This window comes from Mauremys mutica, chromosome 1 (assembly GCF_020497125.1).
Source record: "Mauremys mutica isolate MM-2020 ecotype Southern chromosome 1, ASM2049712v1, whole genome shotgun sequence".
Classification (NCBI taxonomy): Eukaryota; Metazoa; Chordata; order Testudines; family Geoemydidae; genus Mauremys; species Mauremys mutica.
The window spans coordinates 245,857,893-245,883,033 of record NC_059072.1 but is presented as its reverse complement, the minus strand read 5'-3'; the positions used below and the strand labels follow the sequence as shown (position 1 = coordinate 245,883,033).

The 25,141-nt window shown below is 43.3% G+C and overlaps 1 protein-coding gene across 1 annotated transcript in view; it reads left to right on the top strand.

The window, feature by feature from the left end:
- Positions 1–311: 311 nt before the first annotated feature.
- The window catches only part of LOC123351881 (lysozyme g-like), a 32,133-nt gene continuing 7,303 nt past the window's right edge, over positions 312–25,141 (top strand). Inside the window, exons 1-3 of the mRNA XM_044991564.1 lie at positions 312–392; positions 21,797–21,898; positions 23,112–23,308. Of these exons, the coding sequence (XP_044847499.1) occupies positions 350–392; positions 21,797–21,898; positions 23,112–23,308 (342 nt within the window). The 5' untranslated portion in view covers positions 312–349. The remainder of the gene's footprint in view (positions 393–21,796; positions 21,899–23,111; positions 23,309–25,141) is intronic.

Sequence of the window (25,141 nt, the reverse complement as noted above, 5' to 3'; positions counted from 1 at the left end):
AATAGAGTATTGGGGCTATCTTTTCATGTGATTGGGATCTTTTCTGGCTTTGTTCCTTATAATAATAAAGGTATCAAAGGCTTTACTTGGACCTCAGTGTGGGTGTCCCTGCCTTCTACCCTGAGGCTCCCCGCAAGATATGAAACTCCATAGTTTTAGTTCTGTAGCCGGATTCTGGGGAAAATAACCTTATTGCAGTTAGATCAATTGGCCATCATTACAATCATTAGTAACCTCTAAAAGGTCAGACAACAGTACTTCTTCACAGTAGCACTGTACATTTAGATACTTTCATTCCTTTGCAGACTTTATTTCCGACTCTCTTGGGTGCTTGAGAAGAACCATCCCCATGCTACTAACACTGATGATTATGGGCCTTGCTACCCTCATTGGTGAGTCTGGGGTCTATTTCTATTTCACTTAGCTCACTGCCAAAGCAAGAATGTAAAAATATATTTGTGGGGATGGGGTGTGTGATAGGTTTTACCCCCTTGGCATCCCCTGGGGATGAGGGGAGCCCCTCTCTCATCCTGGACATCCTTCTCTCGACAGCAGCTTGACTGTGGCCTTGGCTGCAGACTTGGGGTACAGCCCTCTGGCAATGCCTCTTCTACCCTCTGGCATGTGGGGTTAAAGTAGTCCAAAAGAAAAAAGGCAAAATACCTCTATGGCCAACCAAAGAACCAGTTCCCCACAGTATAATATAGGGCAAAGGCCATAGACCTCGGGAGGAAAGGTTGGGCTTCTTATCTCTTGTGTGTCTAAACAACTGAGGATGAGTCCCAGGACTCCAAAAATAAAAACTGTTCCTGCCTTTCCTCAGGGGACTCAGACAGCTGCTGTATGTGGAAGAATGAGTTTGGTTTTTGGTTCAAGAGCAACAAGATAAACTATTTCAGACTAATTTGGCTCCTAGGATCAAGGATGACTCTTGCAAGAAGTGGCAATAGGGTGGTCTCAGTGAGGGGCACTTGATATAGAGGACAAGAGGTTTTCATGTGTTGCCTCTTTTAGAGCCAAATTAAAATATAGACCAGTTTTCATAGGACTTTCCTTCACAGAGGCAATGACTTCTGGCTAGCAAGTCCTCCTGTCCAAGAGAAATAAAAAAAAATAATAATAAATTACCCCTTCCAAAAAAACCTATGAAATGGAACCCATCTGAGAGTGGAGCTGAGTCTGGTTCATGACTTTGAATTCTTTTAGTTTTACTTATATTCACAAAAGGTTCTTAATGTAAAATCTCTCCATTTAATTGGTCAGGTACTTCTGAGAGTCAGACTGGATGCTATGGTGACATAAATAAGGTTGATACCACTGGGGCTTCCTGTAGAACTGCAAGAGCAGAACGCTTATCCTACTGTGGTGAGTATAATTCTGCCGTTCTGTTGCTATATTTCATCACAATGATCCATAGTACTTTACACCTTCAAAGTACTTTACAAGCATTAATTGATTAGCCAATAGGACTGTTATGAGGTTTAAATACTATTGTCCTCATTTCACAGATGAGGAAACTAAAACAGAGAGGAGGATTTAATAAAATTTTGGTGTAACTCCACTGGCTTCAGTGCAGTTATACTACAAATGATTTTGGCCCAGAAAGGTGACAGCCAATTTTTTCGCAAGTGGCTTCTGATTTTTTTAGGTGCCCAACTTCAGACATTTAGGGTCTGATTTCCAGAAGTGCTCACACAAGCATCTCTAATTAAAGTTATCAGGATCTGCGAGTACTCCAAACCCTCAAAAAAAAGACCTCCGTTGTCTCTGTTTGGAACACCCAAACTGAACAGTCACTTATTAAAATTTGGCCCAACTGAATCTCTCAAGGCTGCTCAACAAGTCAATGGCAAAGCTGGGATTAGTACTTAGGAATTCCTGACTCCCAGATTCTAGTTTAGTACTCACTATTTTATACCAGCTATAGGCACATCAGATCAACATCAACATCGAAGGAGCTTCTTATTCTTTTATTCTACAAACAAAATTGGACTTAATGCCTCCCACGTTGAGTAGGATTGAGATTCCCTCCTAATGTAGCATGAAATGGTGCTGAGACTCCAAAAGAAACTGAGAGGAAAATGCAACTATTGGGAACTCTCTCAAATTACAGCTTCCCATTCCCATTAAGTCTTCTGCATCTGTCCCTAAGAATCCCACCATTTTGAATCCCCTTCTCAACTTCAGATATTACAGTCCTGTCCTTCTGGCCATAGAGGGGTAAATGTGACTCCTCTTAGCTCCTGTCAACATCACTCCTGCATAATTCAGAGAGCAACGGGTTGCAGCTGACTTCTCTTCAGAGTCTAAGCACTCTCCCCCAGGGCCGCCCAGAGGATTCCGGGGGCCCGGGGGCCCGGGGCACCCGCCCCCCGCCGCCGCCGAATTACCGCCGAAGCGGGACCCGCCGCTGAAGTGCGGCCCCGCCGCGGGTCTTTGGGGCACTTCGGCGGCGGGTCCCGGAACGGAAGGCCCCCCCGCCGCCGAAGACCCCGGGCTGCGATTCGGCGGCGGGTCCCGCTTCCCCCCCGCCCCGGCCTCAGCCTCTTACCCCCGGCTCCCTCCTCACCCGCAGTCTCAGCGCCTCGCCGGAACAGCCGCAGCGTGTGGCCGGCGGGGCCTGAGCTCCGTCCCGCTCAGAGCCGCGTGGGGAGGGGGCGGGGCTGGGAGCTCCGGGCCCAGCGGAGGGAGCTGAGCTCAGCCCGGAGCTCCCAGCCCCGCCCCCTCCCCACGCGGTTCGGAGCGGGGCTCAGGGGCCCCGCCGGAGACACGCCGCTTGATGCGCTGAGGCTCCAGGAGCGGGACGGAGGCGGGAGCCTCCGCTGTTCTCTTGGGGGCCCCTGCGGAGCCCGGGGCCCGGGGCAAATTGCCCCCTTTGCCCCCCCCTCTGGGCAGCCCTGCTCTCCCCCTCCACCTCCTCAGCAAGCCCATTTCCCTTCATCTTGGGGCCTACGAAGTAAATCCAGATTTTACACATTATTTCAAGGCACATTTTTTATTTTATTTTTTGCCTTGGCACATTGTTAAAATTCATAATGCAAAATTCACAATGCACATAACTCACAGAAGGGCTATCAGATGGCAGAGCAGAGCTCTGTGCTTAGGAAATCTCTTGTTGATATTAAAATTATTAAGAAAACATCTCTACTTTTCCACTTACTACAGGAGTTCGTGCTTCAACAACAATTGCAGAGAGAGACTTAGGTACTATGAACAATTATAAAACCATCATTAAGAACGCTGGAAGAAAAAAATGTGTGGATCCAGCTGTGATTGCTGGTATCATCTCTCGAGAGTCACATGCTGGAAAGGCTCTAAAGGATGGCTGGGGTGATCGTGGAAATGGATTTGGTTTGATGCAGGTCAGTAATTATCAATAAACTAAGAATAAGTAGATAGCTGAGTGTTTAGCAGGGAGCCAACTGCATTTCTCAGTAGTGCAGCTCAGGCTGAAATTGATAGTTGGCACACCACTAGGAAACGAACTATTGCTGAGGCAGCAGCACATTGCACTGGCACATGTCAGACGTGGCAGTATAGAGGCTGCTTCTTATGCTGCAGTTTGAACATCAGTTAACTCCATTGGTTTAAAAGAAGTCCCTAAAGAGGCCAACCATTTTACCCTTCCACCTAGAAACTCCATGTCTTGTTTTTAATATTTATTTATTTAGGAAGTATTAACAGGTTTACAAATCGCTGCTGTGTAAATATCAGAAACAAAACAACAGTCCTTAAAGTCGCAAGCTTCTGTTTAAAGAGACATTATGCAGTAATACAGTCATCAGATCTCTCGATTTTTTTACCACATTGCCTCTTTACACCTATGATGTAATTTTTAGTGATTTTATTAAACTGAATGGAATCTCTGATTGCATGTATTGAACAGACCAGGAATGCCTATCAAATTGTAATATTCAAAAAACTTTGGACAGCTGTGCTGCTTTTGTTTCAGGTACCGTAAATGTACTGTGAGTGTTGAATATATGGTAACTAAACATCTGAGTATCTATTTGTCCTCAGTTTCTTTGGCTGGGTACATAACAGATGCATTATATTTGCACAACAACCTCCCATATTTTTGAACCATTCCTTGAGAACGGCACTGTTTTTTTTCTCCACTAAGAGGTATCAGTAACTCAGCATCTACTAGCAGATGAGAGATTAATTTTCATTTCCTTTTGTGTAACTAGTTCTGCTAGGAAGGCCCAGGAGGGTTCCCAAAGGATCATTTGGAAATAAATATAGAACCAGTCGTGATATTTGGTTACAAATTGTATCTCAATACTATCTAATGACCATATGTGTATAAAATCTCTTTTACCACAGTTTCTCCAATGCTTATCCTCTATCTATAAAAATCTCCTCTTTCAATCTGTTTCTCCAACACTTCTCTGTCTCTCAGTCTCTCTAACCCCATTCCTCTGGGGTTATTTGTCTATACAGATCCTTTCCCCCTGTGTCATATACAGGTGGGGTTTTTTTGTCAAGAAAGTTGGGTACGAAGATCGATATTGATTAGTTATAATTTTTTGTTTTATAATTGACAAGTTGTGATTGCTTCTATTAGAGTTATCTTGCTGTATAAAACAGCTTCTTAGAAAGCTGAAAACATAATGCCTAACTTGAATGTACTGGTACCATGGGAGAATGGGCCTGTTAATGCTAGTTTTGATCTCTAAATAGGTTAGTAAAAGTCTCTTTACTGAATAGCTGCCCAACCATATGTATCCCATGGCTCTCCCAATCTTTAAAGCTCATTGGTTTGTGAGTTGGATTACGATCTGGATTATTCACAAGGGGTGTTTTGGTGAGGGAAAATAATTTACCTTATTTCTAGTACCATCCCAAAGGCATAGAGTAGCCTTTAATCAAGCATATGTATAATTTCTGGAGGGTGTGGGGTTTTTTTTGTTTTTTTTGTTAATCTGTGGTGACCTAGCGATGTTTACACTGCCACAATTTTCTTGCCCAATAAAGACCCAATGTTTGGCAGGGTTAGTGCACCCTCCAGTCCACTACTGCTTTGAGTTGTCTGGCTTGATAGTATCAGACTATTTGGAACAGCTCGTCCACCCTGTTCAGTGGGTCTGTACAAAGTATCTGCCCTTATTCTTGATCTTTTCTCATTCCATATAAAGTGCAACAACATCCTCTGTTTTCCTGCTAGGGTTTTATCTGGGATGATCACAGAAAGATTTTGAAACAGGAAAGCTATCCTTAGCAAAATGTTCATTTTGAGTGTGGCTGTTCTTCCCAACCAAGAAATTGCATACTTCCCCCAGCATTTCACATCTTTTTTCATTTGCTGAAGTGATGGCTTGACATTTACATCATAGAGCTCTTATGGGTTGTTTGATATTTGAATTCCCAGGTATCTTATAGAATTTATTGCCCATTTGTACCCAAATGTTTTCTGAAAGAATGACTTATCAGAGTCCGGCAAATTTACAGCTAGTAAATTTCAGATTTGGCATAATTTACTGTAAATCCAGATGTTTTCCCAAAGTCATAGATTTCTTTAGAAACTAAGTATAGGGAAATCTTTGGTTTAGATAAAATTAACATTACATCGACTGCATACATCACTTGTTTCCGATGGGTTTCTGCAAGTTCTATTCCTGTGACAGATTCACTGATCCTTTTCCTTTGTGCAAAAAGCTCCATGGCCAGTGCAAAAAATAAAGGAGACAATGGACATCCCCACCTAGTCCCTCTGTGTAATTCACATGAGGGACATTTAACCTCATTAATTCACAGAGCTGCTTTCGGGCTCGTATAAAGAGCCATTATCTGATTAATGAACTGGGAACCAATGTCCACACAGGATAGGAATTGCAACGTTCTATTCTGTCGAAAGCTTTCTCTGTGTCAAGTGATCTTTTGCTGATCTGTCATTATAGATGATTCCAAGGACTCTCAGGGTACGTCTTCACTACCCGCCATATCGGCGGGTAGCAATCGATTTCTCGGAGTTCGATATATCGCGTCTCATCTAGACGCGATATATCGAACTCCGAACGCGCTCCCATCGACTCCGGAACTCCACCACCGCGAACGGCGGTGGCGGAGTCAACGGGGGAGCCACGGACTTCGATCCCGCGCCATGAGGACGGGTAAGTACTTCGAACTAAGGTACTTCGACTTCAGCTGATGCCCACTTCACCAGATGCATGCAGTGGAAAATACAGTAGGAAGATATACAGAGAACATGAAAAAATGGGTGTTGCCCAACCAACTCTAACGAGACTAATCGAATAAGGTGGGCTATTAGCAGGAGACAAATACTGTTCAAAAGGAGAACAAATCCAAGCAGCTAAAGGAAAACTGCACAAAATTTTTAGGAAATCATAACTCCAAACAAGTATAGATTGTGTCATTACCCACCAGTTCTTACCCGCCAGGTCAGTGGGAGGAGAGAGCTTGTCTGACTGTACAAAGTAGTGGGATTCGAGGTTGCACTACAGAAAGGTAGAGACGTCTCCTGCCCAGCTACCTCTCCAGCAGGCTGTTCCCATCTGCCTGAGACTCTGCCCCCGCCCTAAGCAGTGTAGCTGGCTGGAGAGGAGGGGTGCACATTTTTTTGGGTCATAAATTACAAGGCCAGAAGCGGATTGTGAGCATGTGGTCTGACCTCCTGCCCTTCGACCCCACACTTAGTTCACGTTTGTGTCTCCCCTCCCACCGTGCAGGAAAATGAAAGGAACAAGCAGCTGTTGCCACTGAGCTACCCACGCCCTGCCCTGCTCCACACAGGCTGCACCATTCCTGTTCTGGGTTTGCAAGGGGAGTAGCCTCTCTCTGCAGGAGCCAGCAAGCCCTGCAGCAGCAGCCTCTGTTGGAGACAGCAGTCCAATCCTAGTAGCTGACACTACCAACCGTAGTATTTAGTGGCAGATGCAGCATCAGCATGAACCATGCATTCTGCATACAAGGTCATGCTGGCAAGGGCAGGACCATGTGCTCTTTAAAATGGCCTTCCCTCATGAGATGTGACCTCACACACATCATGAAGGCACAGGCGGGGTCACGCAAGGAGGAGCAGGCTCACACCACTCCCAGAAGTGCCGAAATGGCCAGTATACCAGGAATGTGTGGATGGCCACCTGGCAGATATGTCATGGAAAAATTGCAGCTTGAGGCCTTTGAGTGCGAGTTCTGAATACTCTCTGCTGATAATGCTAAAATTTAATTGTAAAATCTCTGTGTCTATTACTATTAGTCCCAGATTGGGGGGAGCAGTGTCCTACGGGCTCTCTCCACTTTCATCTCTTCCAGAGAGCTCAGATTTCACAACTGCACAATTAAAGTGTTTACATGCAGGATTGGGCGTCCTCCTTCAGCATTTCCAGGCACCCTCTTAATTCTGATGTTCCTTCATGCTCTGTTTTCTGTATCATCTCTCTCTCTCTCTGTTCCATCAGTGCCATGTGGCTCTGCAGCTCTGTTTCTCTCTCACTTGCTTCTCTTAGGCCAGTCTCTAGGACAGTGACTTGATCTTCCAGGGCAGTAACTTCCTTCTGTACTGCTAGAAGTTTGGTTGTCGGATCATCTCTCATGGTATTAATCTCAGAGATCAACTCCCAAATGTCCACGTTGGTGGCCATTTGATTTTCTTTAGCCCTTGGCATTTCTTCCTGATTTGGTTGCCATGTGCTCATTTGGAATCTGAGAGGTTTCTCCACACTGTGAGCCAGAAACACTCTTACTGAGGTATTCTTTTACATTTTCAGGGTGAATCCACCTTCTGCAACGCTATGCTCCATATTTCGGGCTGAGTTTAGGAGGTCTAGGGGTTGATGGAGGCAGATTAGTTTGCTAGCCCCTCAGAGCTCAGACTTCAGGTAGCCATTTTAGTCCATCCCCCTGCTGATCTCCAGAAATTCAATTTCTTAGCAGCAGCAGCTGCTTGGGGAAAAGCCTCAGGCAAGAGACTAGGTGAAAACTGGCGGGCCCACAATGACAGGATGGACTTTATCCACAATGTAATGCCACAGAGACCTGAGTGGCAACTATAGATATTCAAAATATTCACCAAACACCTTAAAGCACAGCCTGCTTCTGCCAAGCCTGTCAGTGATAATCCAGCAATCACTTAAGTGTGCTGGGAGTTTTCTTTTTGAACTTTTGTAGTACTTTGCATACTAGTGGTATACTGTAGAGGACTAAAACTTTTAAGGATGAGACACAGAGCTTTGCTGGATTGTGCCCTTATAGTATAAGCTTCTTGGAGCAGGAAGAGTGGGGGCAGGGCAGATATACTGCAGCACCAGGCATTGCAGCAGTGCTAGCCAAATAATATCATTAATAACTACAACTTGAAATGGAAAAGGAGCATTTTAAGATAAACCCCTTTTCATTATCACAGTCCAATGTAGAATACCTCAGTGTTTGCGCTGGGACTACATCAAGTGCAGTGAAGATGAAAAACTGATTAATTTCTCAATCACAGATTGAGACAAAGTCGTGAAGAGTATGCTGAGAGGGAAGAACAGCATAAACACATCATCTTTTTTGAGAAGTAATGTTCTTTCTGGCTCTTCTAGGTTGATAAACGCTACCATAAATTGGTTGGAAAATGGAATAGTGAGGCACATGTCCTTCAGGGGACAGGCATCCTTGTTAATATGATTAAGGGAATCCAGAAAAAGTTCCCCAGATGGACAAAGGAACAACAGCTGAAAGGTACAGTATAGACGGCATTCAGTTCAGGAGCTAAGGGAAACTCTAGGAGAAAAATCATGTTAAAAGTTTCTTATGGTACTGATATTTTTAAATGCTTAATATTCTAAGTATCTGAATTTTTAACCATTGGTGATGTTTGTCTACTTTTAATTTCCCATAGTTTGGGCAGTGAAACTAGATTAGTCGGTTTCAGTATTTTGTCCCATTCTTTACCACAATGTTGTGTGCTGGGTTTCCAACACTACATTTATATAGGAGAATATTTATAAATCCCTCCTCCCCCCGCAATCTAGTTTATATTGACATTTGGGCCTCTACCACTTCACCATGAGTGAAATCCTGGTGCCTTTGAAGTCAATGAGAATTTTTCAGCATCTTTGAATGAGTCCCAGAGTTCACCTTATAGCTTTACACTTGTGTGGGTGGGAGGTGCATTTATAGGAACTAGACAGATCTTCAGGGGACTGCAAAATTGTGCAGTACAACATGGAGCAGAGATTCAGAAAGGGGAGAAGAACAGAGTGTGAGGTCATGTTTTAATTTTCTCCCATGCAGTTCTTTGCAGGACTGAACAAAAAGTAACATGGTAACTGGGTCTTATATTTTATTAAGAACAGGCCTAGTTCAAAGATTGAGAGCTTCTGTTTGAATGTGGTCAGTCAAATGCATACTGAAGGTTCACCACCCTACTAACATTTATTTATGTCAAAATCCAAAAGTCCTCTGATTGTGATTGGATTCATGTATTCATGCAAACTGTTCACACAACCTCCTTTTCATAGAATATAAGGGTTGAAAGTGACCTTGAGGTCATTTAGTCCAACCCCCTGCTTAAAGCAGGACCAATCCCTGGACAGATTTTTGCCCCAGATCCCTAAATGGCTCCCTCAAGGATTGAACTCACAACCCTGGGTTTAGCAAACCAATGCTCAAACCATTGAGCTATCCCTCCCCCCTTTTAATCAGTTACACTGTAATAAAGCAAATCATTCACTACCAAATGTCTAATTTTTTTAACACACTAGAAAAAAACCAAGCCAGGTCTGGCTGGATTTGTTGTTTATTTTTTCTTCTAAGTCTGTTTTTAAAAATGTCCCTTTTTTTGTTTCAGGAGGGATTTCTGCCTACAATGCAGGACTACAAAATGTCCAAACCTATGATAAAATGGACATTGGCACAACCGGCAATGACTATGCCAATGATGTCGTTGCACGAGCCAAGTTTTATAAGAGAAATGGATACAATAATTAGTGAGGTGTTCAGGAGTGACACTATATCTGGGGAGATAAGAAGCTGGAACCTGCAAAACCTTACTGATGTAAATAAACCCATTGTGGGAAGTCTTGCTTAAATAAGGATTTGCAGTCTCAGGTACCAGATTTTTAAATTGTGTAATCAGTAAAACATTGGTCATATCAAAAGAAATAGTTATGAGAGCATTAATAAGATCCTACCCCATCTGATTATTTCTCTGTTAAAGCTGCTCAGTCTAGCTATTGTTAATCATCTGCCTTCCAAATTTCACGCCTATTTCAATATCTGCTGCTGTGTTAAAAATAAAAGAGGAAAGTAATCTCTTGGGATGGGGGAAGGAAGCCTGTATTTTCAATCTTTTTGTGATTTAGTTTGACAATTTATTTTTCATTGCAGCCGGACATGTGCCTGTAAACAGATAGTATGTGGGGATTTTATCTGTATATATATTAATTTTGCATAGAAATGCCTAGAGACTGGGATAGATGCTTTTAATCAAATGGAAATTGAATAAGAATATTATTAGCAAGTGAAGGAAGATTCAAAGACTCATCTTTTCAGTTGCAATGTTAGCAAAGGTTGGATAATGACAGCAATACATTTAAAAGCAGATAAGTAAACTTAAAATCATCTGGCACTGGCCCCTGTCGGAAGACAGGATACTGGGCTGGATGGACTGTTGGTCTGGTCCAGTATGGCTGTTCTTATGTTCATAATAGCAATAGACTCGACAGGCTCAACATGAACATTTCCTGACGTACCTTGAGAATTGGACCCAGGAACTCAGGTGGTTTTCAGAGAAGTGAATCTAGCAGATCAGTACTGGGCCTGTCAAAATTGGGTGTTTGTGTGTGCCTTTCAGAAGGTAGCAGCCACAAGAAGGTGGATTGAATCCTCTTGGACAGCTCACGTGGCCCTATTCCTTTCAGGAAAAGCTCAGTCATCCTGTCACCTTTGTCTGATGAGCAGGTGCTGTCCTACACAAATGGGAGAATAGCACATTCTAGGTAGACTAGGGCTGACCCCAGAAGCACACTGCCTCTGGGATAATACACTCTAGTCAGGGCTGTAGCAACAAAGAATGTGGCTCCCTCCAAACATATGTCCGGGGCCCCTTACAATGCAGAAACTGGAATGCGGTATTTATTTTATACAATATACAGGGTTCATATTATGTATACATACGCCTATAGTGTACATGTATTCCGTATTTACGCAAAGCGCTTCTTTCGAGCCTTGTTCTCCGCAAATTGGTTAATCAATGCGTCATAGTCCAGAGATCTGGCAATCTTGTTTTCGATTGAGATAACTGCAAGCGCAGAAAGCCTGTCATCTGTCATGGTTGAGCGCAGGATATTCTTGATCAGTTTCATTCTGCTGAAGCTCCTTTCAGCACCGGCGACAGTAACTGGTGTGGTCAGAAGAATTCTGATGCAAATGCAAAGATTCGGATATATCTCCTGAAGGCTGTTCTTGTATATGTACGTTAAAAAATTGTTTGCCGTGACAAGCCCTCTCTCTTTCTCGATGACATAAATAAAATGATTCAATTCCATTATGAGTTCGTTGGCATCAATGTCTCCCATTTTTCATTCAAAATTTTTGCTGTGATTCTCCAGTTCATTTTCTCTGTGACACTGCTTCAGGCTGTTAGCGTTGTACAGAAATCCAAACAACTTATACCACTCCACGAGTTGGTCAAATCGCGACGAAACAGAAGATATGGCCTGATCAGTGAGAAAGTATATTGTACCACGTGTACACAGTCAGAACAAAAGGCCATGTAGTAACATGGTCTAAAAGCGCACCGGCTTCTGTTGCTGTATTGCCATCTCTTTTTGAGCGCATATTCTCGCAAAGATGACAAAGCATTGCACAATTCTTCAAGGTGATAACGCAATGGCTTCACAGCATCAATTCTCGACTCCCAACGAGTGTCCGATAACCCTTTAACAGATATTGGCATATGTTCTTGAAGTATATCCCAACGTGAAGGTGACGAAGAAAAGATAGCATATATTCTGTTAATCAGACCGAAAAAGTCAACGGCATATTTCGATGACTTTGCCGCGTCTGAGATCACAAGATTCCAAGTGTGAGCTCCACATGGTGCATACAAGGCACGGTCATTTATTTCTAGCATGCGGGCTTGAACTCCTTTATTCTTTCCTCTCATATTTGCGCCGTTATCATAAGCTTGGCCTCTCATGTCAGCAATGTCTATTCCTAAGTTGTTTGCCTTTTCAAGAAAGGCTTCCAATAAGCCCTCGCCAGTTGTATCATGAACATTAAGAAAACCAACAAACGCTTCACGAATATTGACACCATCTTCACCGTTGCATTCAACAAAGCGTAACACCACAGACATCTGTTCTTCATGTGACACGTCGGGAGTACAGTCCAAAATAACTGAATAATATTTTGCTTTTTTAAGCTGCGCTATGTTGGCCTCTTGAATGTTACTGGCAACAAGTTGAATCAGCTCGTTTTGGATCTGTGGACTGAGGTACTGAATATGTGTCTCTGCCTTCTTAATCCTCTGTAAAAGTTTGCTGAGGACAGTATCATACTTTGCAAGCAATTCAAACAGTCCCAAAAAGTTGCCATTTGAAGGATCGCTGAGCTTTTCATTACTTCCTCGAAATGCCAAGTTTCTTTCGGACAAGAAAATAACGACATCAACCATGCGTTTGACAACATTTCTCCAGAAATCTCTTTCTTTCAGAAAAGCCTGCAATTCGAGTTGGTCAATAGATGTACGGTTTACTATGCCTGACCGAAGGTCAAACCATTTCACCATACAGTCTTGATGACCTTTGCCTGTTTCATGCTGCTGAAGTCTTTTTGACAGTGCTTTCCAAGCAGATGTTCCACAACGTAGCGGTATGTCGCCAGTGCCAAATAATTTACAACAAAAAAAAAAGGGCATCTTTCTGAACTGAGTACATTAACCATGAACGTCTTATTTTCTCGCCATTTGCCATGGTTCGATAGAAATGAGTACTTGTGAACCTCCGTCTTTCCTCGTTAAATGGAAATTCGTAACTTTCATTCTGCTGCGGTGGGCCACGTGCAACAATGTCACACACTTGCCTGTCCGATATTATAGACGGCCAATCTCCTGGATCATCAGTCAGTGGTTCAGATTCAGATACTTCTTTCCCGGCAGCAGCTGGAATATCTGTCACAGTTTGTTTGGTAGAAGTCTCTAGTTGGATGCTATTGGTTTCAGAGACCAGGCTCCAGCCTGAGCCAGAGTGTCTACACAGCTATTTTTTTCTCCATAGAGCAAGCCCCATGATCCCCCATCAGTTGACCCAGGCTCTGAGGCTTGCTGCTGCGGGTTATTGTTTTTTGTTTGTTTTGCTGTGTAGACATACCCACTGGATCTGATACAAGGCAGTGGAAAAACCTCTCAATTGAGTTCAGAGGAACTGAATCAGGATTTAAGTCTCTCCTCATCTGGGAGGAGTGGTAGATACGCTGGAGGGTAGGGATAGGATACAGAGGGACTTAGACAAATTAGAGGATTGGGCCAAAAGAAACCTGATGAGGTTCAACAAGGACAAGTACAGAGTCCTGTACTTAGTACGTAAAAATCCCATTCACTGTTACAGACTAGGGACCAAATGGCTAGGCAGCAGTTCTGCAAAAAAGGACCTAGGGGTTACAGTGGATGAGAAGCTGGGTATGAGTCAACAGTTGTTATACCAATATAATAAAAACCAGCAGGATCTTATTAAGAGGGATAAGGCAAAGATGCCACATTTATTGTAAATACCATAACAAAACAAAAGACAGCAAAAGACAAAAGCAAACAACGTTGTTTTACTACTTATTTTTATCACTACTTATTCCTTATATATATATATACACACACACACACACACACACACACACACACACACATTCATTCACACAATCATTCATTCAGGTTCTGTATAGATGTTATAGTTACCAGCCTAGATGTTGCTCATGCCAAGTTACTGGCCAGGTATCTTGGTCATGAGGATGGAGCCGAGTCTGTGTCAGATGCATCTGATGCTCCTGGAGGCTGGCAGCAGAACCATAGACTCAAAGTCCTCAGTCTTTAGAGTCCAGTTTTATAGGAATTTATTCCTATGTCAGTTCATGAGAGTTGCTTCATTTTGCTGTTGCTAAATCAATCAGCAGGTGGCTGGATCCATGTTGTCAGATGCTTGTTTTTCCTTCCTTTGAGGGGGTGGGGGTCATCTGGTTGATCCCACTTGACACCTTCTTCAGCCGACACTGAATTCTTCAGGCAGGTAACTCCCTAACCATTTATTCACATACATTCTTTATCTTAATCACATTTAGTTTACTGTCTCTTTACCTTTTGGGGTGTTACGAATTTATGTGAGACTCCCTGTCTTTTAACAAGCAAAGATAAAGTGAGATGAAAACTTACAGAGGGTGGGGGCCTCTATCTATACACTATAACAGCTACTGTTTTGGCTTACTTAGAGTTAATTAATGTTTAGCAAGTTTTATACAAAGTATTTCTTTGAGCTTAACAAGTTTTATACCAAGTATCTCTTTGAGCAGGCTTCACACAGACACAGCTGGTGGCTTGCAGGTTAGAGGCTAAATGTTGGGAATCACAAATTTACTTCTAACATAAACCTTAAGTTATAAAGTATCAATTAACAATAAATCAATAAATCATTTCTCATCTAAACCATGTTTAATATAAACCTTCTTTAATATCCCTACATAATGAGCCCTTGTTGCCAAGAAGGCTAATGGCATTTTGGGCTGTAGGGGCATTGACAGCAGATCAAGGGACGTGATCATTCCCCTCTATTTGACATCGGTGAGGCCTCATCTGAGTACTGTGTCCAGTTTTAGGCCCCACACTACAAGAAGGCTGTAGAAAAATTGGAAAGAGTCCAGTAGAGGACAACAAAAATGATTAGGGTGCTGGAGCACATGACTTATGAGGAGAGGCTGCGGGAACTGGGATTGTTTAGTCTGCAGAAGAGAAGAATGAGGGGGGATTTGATAGCTGCTTTCAACTACCTGAAAGGGGGTTCCAAAGAGAATGGATCTAGACTGTTCTCAGTGGTAGAAGATGACAGAACAAGGAGTAATGGTCTCAAGTTGCAGTGGGGGAGGTTTAGGTTGGATATTAGGAAAAACTTTTTCACTAGGGGGGTGGTGAAGCACTGGAATGGGTTACCTAGGGAGGTGGTGGAATCTCCTTCCTTAGAGGTTTTTAAGGTCAGGCTTGACAAAGCCCTGGCTGGGATGATTTAGTTGGGAATTGGTCCTGCTTTGAGCAGGGGGTTGGACTAGATGACCCCGTGAGGTCCTTTCCAACCCTGATATTCTAAGATTCTGTGATTCTATCTGTCTGCCTTGGAAGTGAACTGGTTGTTAAGTGGATTGGAGGGGTCATATGTTGGTGGGTAAGGGTCCTGGAACTGAAACAGGCTCAGATTCTTTTTCTGGCTTGTCTTTTTAGATTGTAGATTCGTTGGGGCTGTTTTTGTGCTGTGCCTGGCACAGTGGGGCCCCTTTCTTGATTGAGGCCTCCAAGAGGGAGTGTAATACAAATAATAAATCATATTTTTAAGGCAAGGGTTTTACATGATTAAATATGAAGAGAAATGTTCTTGTGATATTTAAATGTCAATAAAAAGGAAAGGTGGTAGGGAGGTAGGAGACATAGTTAAATTGTGAACACGAGACTGGTAGTGGGGGAGCTAATTAACAAGTATGTCATCACTCTGGTTACTCCAGGTGTATGTTGCATCTTTTTACTTTATCCTTCACCTGTCCTTGCCTTTTTAGACTATAAATTTTTACAGGCAAAGACCATGTTCCCATCTGCATTCAGAGAGCATCTAGCACATTTTGGATGCTATTGCAACCTGCCTGCCATGCTTGGGGCGGCAAAATGCCTAGAGCCGCTCCTGGTGACACCACAACAAGATTGGGCCAGGGTCGCCCAGAGGATTCAGGGGGCCTGGGGCAAAGCAATTTTGGGGGCCCCCATCTAAAAAAAGTGCAATACTATACAATACTATATTCTCGTGGGGGCCCCTGCATCTCAGCACAAACCCAGTTTTGAGAAAACTTCTTTACAAGGTATCACTGATTCTCAGCATCAGCTAGTGCTAAAAGGCACTAAAGCTCGTTAAAAGGGTTGGACAAATATTTTCCATCAAAACTTTTTCTGGATCGAAAACTAGGGGTTTTTAAAAAGCAGAAAAAAATCATGGACAATGTCTGCTTTCCTTCAAAATTTGTTGTGTTTTTTTTAATTGAAAATCTGAAATTAGTCTGCCAAAACCTGAATATGGTTTGGGGTTTCAGAAGTGTGTGGCCAAATATCTGCTGCTTGCTGTGTTTGATTGTTTAAAGAAACGATAAAAAAATTCTGCTTAAAAAAACCCAAAACTTTTGAACCACCTCAGCTTGTGACTAAATGCCTGAGCCCATCCAGTCAGAGAATTTTCCAGGTTTTTGATACTCTGCTGGCTTCCTTGACTCATATCTGTCTCCATAACTTTGGGTTCATTTAGGTTAGAACATAACAGCAGCCATACTTGGGTAGGGGGGAAAGATAGCTCAAGTGGTTTGAGCATTAGCCTGCTAAACCCAGGGTTATGAGTTCAATTTGATAGGGAAAATCAGCCCCCCCATTTATAGGCCCAGAATTACAAGTGCACTCTAGCCCCTGCCTCACAGACCCAAGGCCTGTAGCTAGCCCAATTGCTGTATAAGGGTGTAACTGGGTCCTTTCCTCAGCCCCACCCCTGCTGGGCTTTTTCTCTCTCAATAAAGCACTGTGAGGCTTTTCTTGCTGCAGCACCCATGGCTTTTATTTACACACAGTTCCCACCACCAGCGATACTATTTACAAACTCACAGGTCTTCCTGTCTCCTCTTTTACAGGGAGTCACCCTTCAGTCTGGAGACTGCCCCTTCCCTGGCCATCCTCCCTTGCACTGGCTGCCAGCCAGCCTTTATAGCTCTTCTACTAGCAGGCCCACAGGTGCAGCCAGTTCCAGAGGCCAGGCACCAGACTTCTCCCCAGCCCCAATCTATTTCTCCTGATTGGGGCTGGCTGAGCAGGGGCTAATTAGGTGCCTTTGCACTAGCACCCTGCTACAAAGGGCAAAGGTTTGAACTTCTGCTAAATTTGTTTATCTGTATAAGGGTCACTGGAGAAGCAAGAAACCAGGGAAAGGGGAACTAGAAGAGAGGGACAAAAGGAGGGCCCATGTGTGCCAGCTCAGCTTGTGACAATTAGAATGTGGCAAGGGCCTTTGCACAATGTAACCATAAGGTAGGGGTCGTTAAGACAGTCAGACCACCAACTTGACTGCCAATGTTTAGGAAAAACCTAAAATGGAAAATAGTGAGGTGGCTTGCTTCTTTGCAAAATATTAATTCCAAATAAGGCAATGTATCGAATTATAGTTTGTGGTTTTAGCCTTTAAAAGCTTGGAAAAATCTGTAACAGGCAGAGCAGCGTGGGGCCATGCTGACTCTCCCTGCATATATGCTTGTATAAAATAAAGGTGCCTCGGGCTGTCTGATCTAAAATCAACCGTGTGTTTAATTTTCCACAAAAAATTCTTGAGGGGCCACTTAAGGATCTGGGGCAAAAATTGGTCCTGCTAGGCAGTGGGCTGGATTCAATGACCTTTCAAGGTCTCTTCCAGTTCTAGGAGATTGGTATATCTCCAATTATTTATTATTATTATTATTCAAATACTGGGTCAAACCAAAGGTCCATCCAGCCCAGTATCCTGTCTACCAACAATGGCCAATGCCAAGTGCCCCAGAGGGAGTAAACCTAACAGGTAATGATCAAATGATCTCTCTCCTGCCAGCATCTCTACCCTCTGACAAACAGAGGCTAGGGACACCATTCCTTACCCATCCTGGCTAATAGCCATTAATGGACTTAACCTCCATGCATTCATCTGTTTCCTAGAGACTGGCTTCATGGGGTCCCTCAAACTGAAGACGGTTACTGTGCATTTGTCTTTAGTATAGCTTATGTACATACTCCACAAACTGAGCATTTGAGCTTGTTCCAGAATTTGGGATGAGCCTATGTTGTAAAAACTGAAATGCTCAAAATAGCACATGCATGTGAATGGACACAGGGTGCTAAAATTAAATTAACCCAGGGGTTCTCAAACTGGGGGTCAGGACCCCTCAGGGAGTCACGAGGTTATTACTGGGGGTTGTGAGCTATCAGCCTCCACCTCAAACCCCGCTTTGCCTCCAGCATTTATAATAGTGTTAAATATATAAAAAAGTGTTTTTAATGTATAAGGGGTGTGTGTCCCACTCAGAGGTTTGCTATGTGAAAGGGGTCACCAGTACAAAAGTTAGAGAACTACTGAATTAACCCCTCTGAAGCCTCAGGGAATGCAGTGGAGGGGGGGGGTCTCCCTTGGTAGGGTTGGGAAGGATATTGCTCTTCTCATGTGATCCCTCTCCCAGTGGCTAATTTTAAATGAAGCCACCCTCCCCTGACATGAATCTCCCTATGGCACTGAAATTAAATATAGACTATAACTTGGCATTTGAGAAGTGAAAGGGATGGTAGCCCTAATGGAAAAGCTAACAGCTTGGCTCTTCTGCAAGCCTCAGACTGCTGAATGAGCTTTAGGGTAGGGAAGGCTGTGCCTCCCAAACAGCCTAGCCCTGCCCCCTATCCGACCCCCCCACTTCCTGCCCCTCAATTGCCCGTCCCCCTCAGAATCCCTGACCCATCCTGCTCCTTGTCCCCTCACCGTCCCCTAGAGATCCCCCCCAACCACCACCCCAGGACCCCACCCCTGTTCCCTGTCCCCTGACTGCCCCGCCCCCTATGCACCTCCCGCTGAGTCCTGACAGACCCCCGGAATGCCCACGATCCAACCCCCCCGTTCCCTGTCCCCTGACCACCCCCCCAACCTCTGCCCCATCCCTATTCCCTCCCTATCCCCAGAACTCCCTGCCCCTTAGCCAACTCCCCCCCGGCCCTTTACCCCCAGCTCCCCCCTCACCCGGAGCCTCAGGACATCCAGGAGCTTCACTCCACAACGGCAGCGTGACTCCGGCAGCGCCTGAGCCCTGCTCCGCTGAGAACCGCGTGATAAGGGGGCAGGGCAAAGCTCCCTGGATGCGCTGAGGGTTCAGGAGAGGGGCGGGCCGGGGCCTCGAGCATTCTTGTGGGGGCCCCTGCGGAGCCCGGGGCCTGGGGCAAATTGCCCTACTTGCCCCCCACCCGGGCGGCCCTGGATTGGGCAATACGTTCCTGGGGAGAGGATGAATGCCTCATCTTTGCTTTGGATTTTGTCACAGACTGTAGGGAGAGAAAGCTAATGAAAAGTAGAACCCATAGGAAGCGGAATTTGTTTCTTTCAAAATCTGAATCTTGCCACATAGTGGAACTGAGGTTATACCTTCCCACAGACCAACTCTCATAATGACAGACGCTGGTTTGTTTTAATTATAACCTTGAAACTTGAATCACATCTGATATGGTTGTTTTGAATAAAGAGGGAAGGAAGTGTATATAAAGTGTATATAAAGCTCTTCAATACAACCATCTTCTAGGAGAAGAGAAACTGAAGACAAGCTATTCATAGTGGAACTAGTCTCAATTCTGCTCATTAGTAAAATCCTGTGGGTGGTAATGGAAGGGCAATTCCTTATTCATTGAATTCAATGGAAGCTCTGCTTGAGAAAAAACTCCAAAATTTGCTCTTTAGTGGTTGTTACTGTGTCTCTGCTGTACAGTGACTTCAAGATAAGAGGCATCTGCTTATTATTCAGATTACTTTAGAAAAAACTAGAGTCGTAGAGCAGCTACAAGGGGGTTTGCTCAAAGAAATAATGAATTTAGTAAACATCTGCACAGAGTGTGTAGGGTACCTTGGCATAGAATAAAAGTACTTACACCTATACCTCGATATAACACTGTTCTCAGGAGCCAAAAAATCTTACCATGTTATAGGTGAAACCACGTAATATCAAACTTGATTTGATCTGCCAGAGCCCCCCGCCCCGAGCACTGCTTTATCGGTTATATCCAAATTTGTGTTATATCGGGTGGCATTATAACGGGGTAGAGGTGCCTCTTCTACCCTCTGGCATGTGGGGTTAAAGTAGTCCAAAAGAAAAAAGGCAAAATACCTCTATGGCCAACCAAAGGACCAGTTCCCCACAGTATAATATAGGGTAAAGGCCATAGACCTCGGGAGGAAAGGTTGGGCTTCTTATCTCTTGTGTGTCTAAACAATTGAGGATGAGTCCCAGGACTCCAAAAATAAAAACTGTTCCTGCCTTTCCTCAGGGGACTCAGACAGCTGCTGTATGTGGAAGAATGAGTTTGGTTTTTGGTTCAAGAGCAACAAGATAAACTATTTCAGACTAATTTGGCTCCTAGGATCAAGGATGACTCTTCCAAGAAGTGGCAATAGAGTGGTCTCAGTGAGGGGCACTTGATAAGTTAAAGAAGTATGGGCTGGATGAATGGACGGTAAGGTGGATAGAAAACTGGCTAGATGGTTGGGCTCAACGGGTAGTGATCAATGGTTCCATGTCTAGTTGGCAGCCGGTATCAAGTGGAGTGCCCCAACGGTCGGTGCTGGGGCCGGTTTTATTCAATATCTTCATTAACGATCTGGAGGATGGTGTGGACTGCACCCTTAGCAAGTTTGCAGATGACACTAAACTGGGAGGAGTGGTTGATACGCTGGAGGGTAGGGATAGGATACAGAGGGACCTAGACAAATTAGAGGATTGGGCCAAAAGAAATATGATGAGGTTCAACAAGGACAAGTGCAGAGTCCTGCACTTAGGACAGAAGAATCCCATGCACTGCTACAGACTAGGGACCGAATGGCTGGGCAGCAGTTCTGCAGAAAAGGACCTAGGGGTTACGGTGGACGAAAAGCTGAATATGAGTCAACAGTGTGCCCTTGTTGCCAAGAAGGCTAATGGCATTTTGGGTTGTATAAGTAGGGGCATTTCCAGGAGATCGAGGGATGTGATCATTTCCCTCTACTCAGCACTGGTGAGGCCTCATTTGGAGTACTGTGTCCAGTTTTGGGCCCCACACTACAAGAAGGATGTGGACAAATTGGAGAGAGTCCAGCGGAGGGCAACAAAAATGGCTAGGGGGCTGGAGCACATGACTTATGAGGAGAGGCTGAGGGAACTGGGATTGTTTAGTCTGCAGAAGAGAAGAATGAGGGGGGATTTGATAGCAGCCTTCAACTACCTGAAAGGGGGTTCCAAAGAGGATGGATCTAGACTGTTCTCAGTGGTAGAAGATGACAGAACAAGGAGTAATGGTCTCAAGTTGCAGAGGGGGAGGTTTAGGTTGGAAATTAGGAAAAACTTTTTCACTAGTAGGGTGGTGAAGAACTGGAATGGGTTACCTAGGGAGGTAGTGGAATCTCCTTCCTTAGAGGTTTTTAAGGTCAGGCTTGACAAAGCCCTGGCTGGGATGGTTTAGTTGGGTTTGGTCCTGCTTTGAGCAGGGGGTTGGACTAGATGACCTCCTGAGGTCCCTTCCAACCCTGAGATTCTATGATTCTATGATATAGAGGACAAGAGGTTTTCATGTGTTGCCTCATTTAGAGCCAGATTAAAATATAGATCAGTTTTCATAGGACTTTTCTTCACAGAGGCAATGACTTCTGGCTAGCAAGTCCTCCTGTCCAAGAGAAATAAAAAAAATAAAAATAAATTACCCCTTCCAAAAAAACCTATGAAATGGAACCCATCTGAGAGTGGAGCTGAGTCTGGTTCATGACTTTGAATTCTTTTAGTTTTACTTATATTCACAAAAGGTTCTTAATCTCTCCATTTAATTGGTCAGGTACTTCTGAGAGTCAGACTGGATGCTATGGTGACATAAACAAGGTTGATACCACTGGGGCTTCCTGTACAACTGCAAAAGCAGAACGCTTACCCTACTGTGGTGAGTATAACTCTGCCGTTCTGTTGCTGTATTTCATCACAATGATCCATAGTACTTTACACCTTCAAAATACTTTACAAGCATTAATTGATTAAACCTCATAACAGTCCTATTGGCTAAATACTATTGTCCTCATTTCACAGATGAGGAAACTAAGACAGAGAGGAGGATTTAATAAAATTTTGGTGTAACTCCACTGGCTTCAGTGCAGTTATACTACAAATGATTTTGGTCCAGAAAGGTGACAGCCAATTTTTTCGCAAGAGGCTTCTGATTTTTTTAGGTGCCCAACTTCAGACATTTAGGGTCTGATTTCCAGAAGTGCTCACACAAGCATCTCTAATTAAAGTTATCAGGATCTGCGAGTACTCCGAACCCTCAAAAAAAAGACCCCCGTTGTCTCTGTTTGGAACACCCAAACCAAACAGTCACTTATTAAAATTTGGCCCAACTGAATCTCTCAAGGCTGCTCAACAAGTCAATGGCAAAGCTGGGATTAGTATTTAGGAATTCCTGACTCCCAGATTCTAGTTTAGTACTCACTATTTTATACCAGCTATAGGCACATCAGATCAACATCAACATCGAAGGAGCTTCTTATTCTTTTATTCTACAAACAAAATTGGACTTAATGCCTCCCATGTTGAGTAGGATTGAGATTCCCTCCTAATGTAGCATGAAATGGTGCTGAGACTCCAAAAGAAACTGAGAGGAAAATGCAACTATTGGGAACTCTCTCAAATTACAGCTTCCCATTCCCATTAAGTCTTCTGCATCTGTCCCTAAGAATCCCACCATTTTGAATCCCCCTCTCAACTTCAAATATTACAGTCCTGTCCTTCTGGCCATAGATGGGTAAATGTGACTCCTCTTAGCTCCTGTCAACATCACTCCTGCATAATTCAGAGAGCAACGGGTTGCAGCTGACTTCTCTTCAGAGTCTAAGCACTCTCCCCCTCCACCTCCTCAGCAAGCCCATTCACCTTCATCTTGGGGCCTACGAAGTAAATCCAGATTTTACACATTATTTCAAGGCACATTTTTTATTTTATTTTTTGCCTTGACACATTGTTAAAATTCATAATGCAAAATTCACAATGCACATAACTCACAGAAGGGCTATCAGATGGCAGAGCAGAGCTCTGTGCTTAGGAAATCTCTTGTTGATATTAAAATTATTAAGAAAACATCTCTACTTTTCCACTTACTACAGGAGTTCGTGCTTCAACAACAATTGCGGAGAAAGACTTACATACTATGAACAATTATAAAACCATCATTAAGAACGCTGGAAGAAAAAAATGTGTGGATCCAGCTGTGATTGCTGGTATCATCTCTCGAGAGTCACATGCTGGAACGGCTCTAAGGGGTGGCTGGGGTGATCGTGGAAATGGATTTGGTTTGATGCAGGTCAGTAATTATCAATAAACTAAGAATAAGTAGATAGCTGAGTGTTTAGCAGGGAGCCAACTGCATTTCTCAGTAGTGCAGCTCAGGCTGAAATTGATAGTTGGCACATCACTAGAAAACGAACTATTGCTGAGGCAGCAGCACATTGCACTGGCACATGTCAGACCTGGCAGTATAGAGGCTGCTTCTTACGCTGCAGTTTGAACATCAGTTAATTCCATTGGTTTAATGGAAGTCCCTAAAGAGGCCAACCATTTTACCCTTCCACCTAGAAACTCCATGTCTTGTTTTCAATATTTATTTATTTATTTAGGAAGTATTAACAGGTTTACAAATCGCTGCTGTGTAAATATCAGAAACAAAACAACAGTCCTTAAAGTCGCAAGCTTTTGTTTAAAGAGACATTATGCAGTAATACAGTCATCAGATCTCTCGATTTTTTTACCACATTGCCTCTTTACACCTATGATGTAATTTTTAGTGATTTTATTAAACTAAATGGAATCTCTGATTGCATGTATTGAACAGACCAGGAATTCCTATCAAATTGTAATATTCAAAAAACTTTGGACAGCTGTGCTGCTTTTGTTTCAGGTAAATGTACTGTGAGTGTTGAATATATGGTAACTAAACATCTGAGTATCTATTTATCCTCAGTTTCTTTGGCTGGGTACATAATAGATGCATTATATTTGCACAACAACCTCCCATATTTTTGAACCATTCCTTGAGAATGGCACTGTTTTTTTCTCCACTAAGAGGTATCAGTAACTCAGCATCTACTATCAGATGAGAGATTAATTTTTCATTTCCTTTTGTGTAACTAGTTCTGCTAGGAAGGCCCAGGAAGGTTCCCAAAGGATCATTTGGAAATAAATATAGAACCAGTCGTGATATTTGGTTACAAATTGTATCTCAATACTATCTAATGACCATATGTGTATAAAATCTCTTTTACCACAGTTTCTCCAATGCTTATCCTCTATCTATAAAAATCTCCTCTTTCACTCTGTTTCTCCAACACTTCTCTGTCTCTCAGTCTCTCTAACCCCATTCCTCTGGGGTTATTTGTCTATACAGATCCTTTCCCCCTGTGTCATATACAGGTGGGGTTTTTTTGTTAAGAAAGTTGGGTATGAAGATTGATATTGATTAGTTATAATTTTTAGTTTTATAATTGACAAGTTGTGATTGCTTCTATTAGAGTTATCTTGCTGTGTAAATCAGCTTTCTTAGAAAGTTGAAAACATAATGCCTAACTTGAAGGTACTGGTACCATGGGAGAATGGGCCTGTTAATGCTAGTTTTGATCTCTAAATAGGTTAGTAAAAGTCTCTTTACTGAATAGCTGCCCAACCATATGTATCCCATGGCTCTCCCAATCTTTAAAGCTCATTGGTTTGTGAGTTGGATTACGATATGGATTATTCGCAAGGGGTGTTTTGGTGAGGGAAAATAATTTACCTTATTTCTAGTACTATCCCAAAGGCATAGAGTAGCTTTTACTCAAGCATATGTATAATTTCTGGAGGGTGTGGGGGTTTTTGTTTTTTTTTTGTTAATCTGTGGTGACCTAGCGATGTTTACACTGCCACAATTTTCTTGCCCAATAAAGACCCAATGTTTGGCAGGGTTAGTGCACCCTCCAGTCCACTACTGCTTTGAGTTGTCTGGCTTGATAGTATCAGACTATTTGGAACAGCTCGTCCACCCTGTTCAATGGGTCTGTACAAAGTATCTGCCCTTATTCTTGATCTTTTCTTATTCCATATAAAGTGCAACAACATCCTCTGTATTCCTGCTAGGGTTTTATCTGGGATGATCACAGAAAGA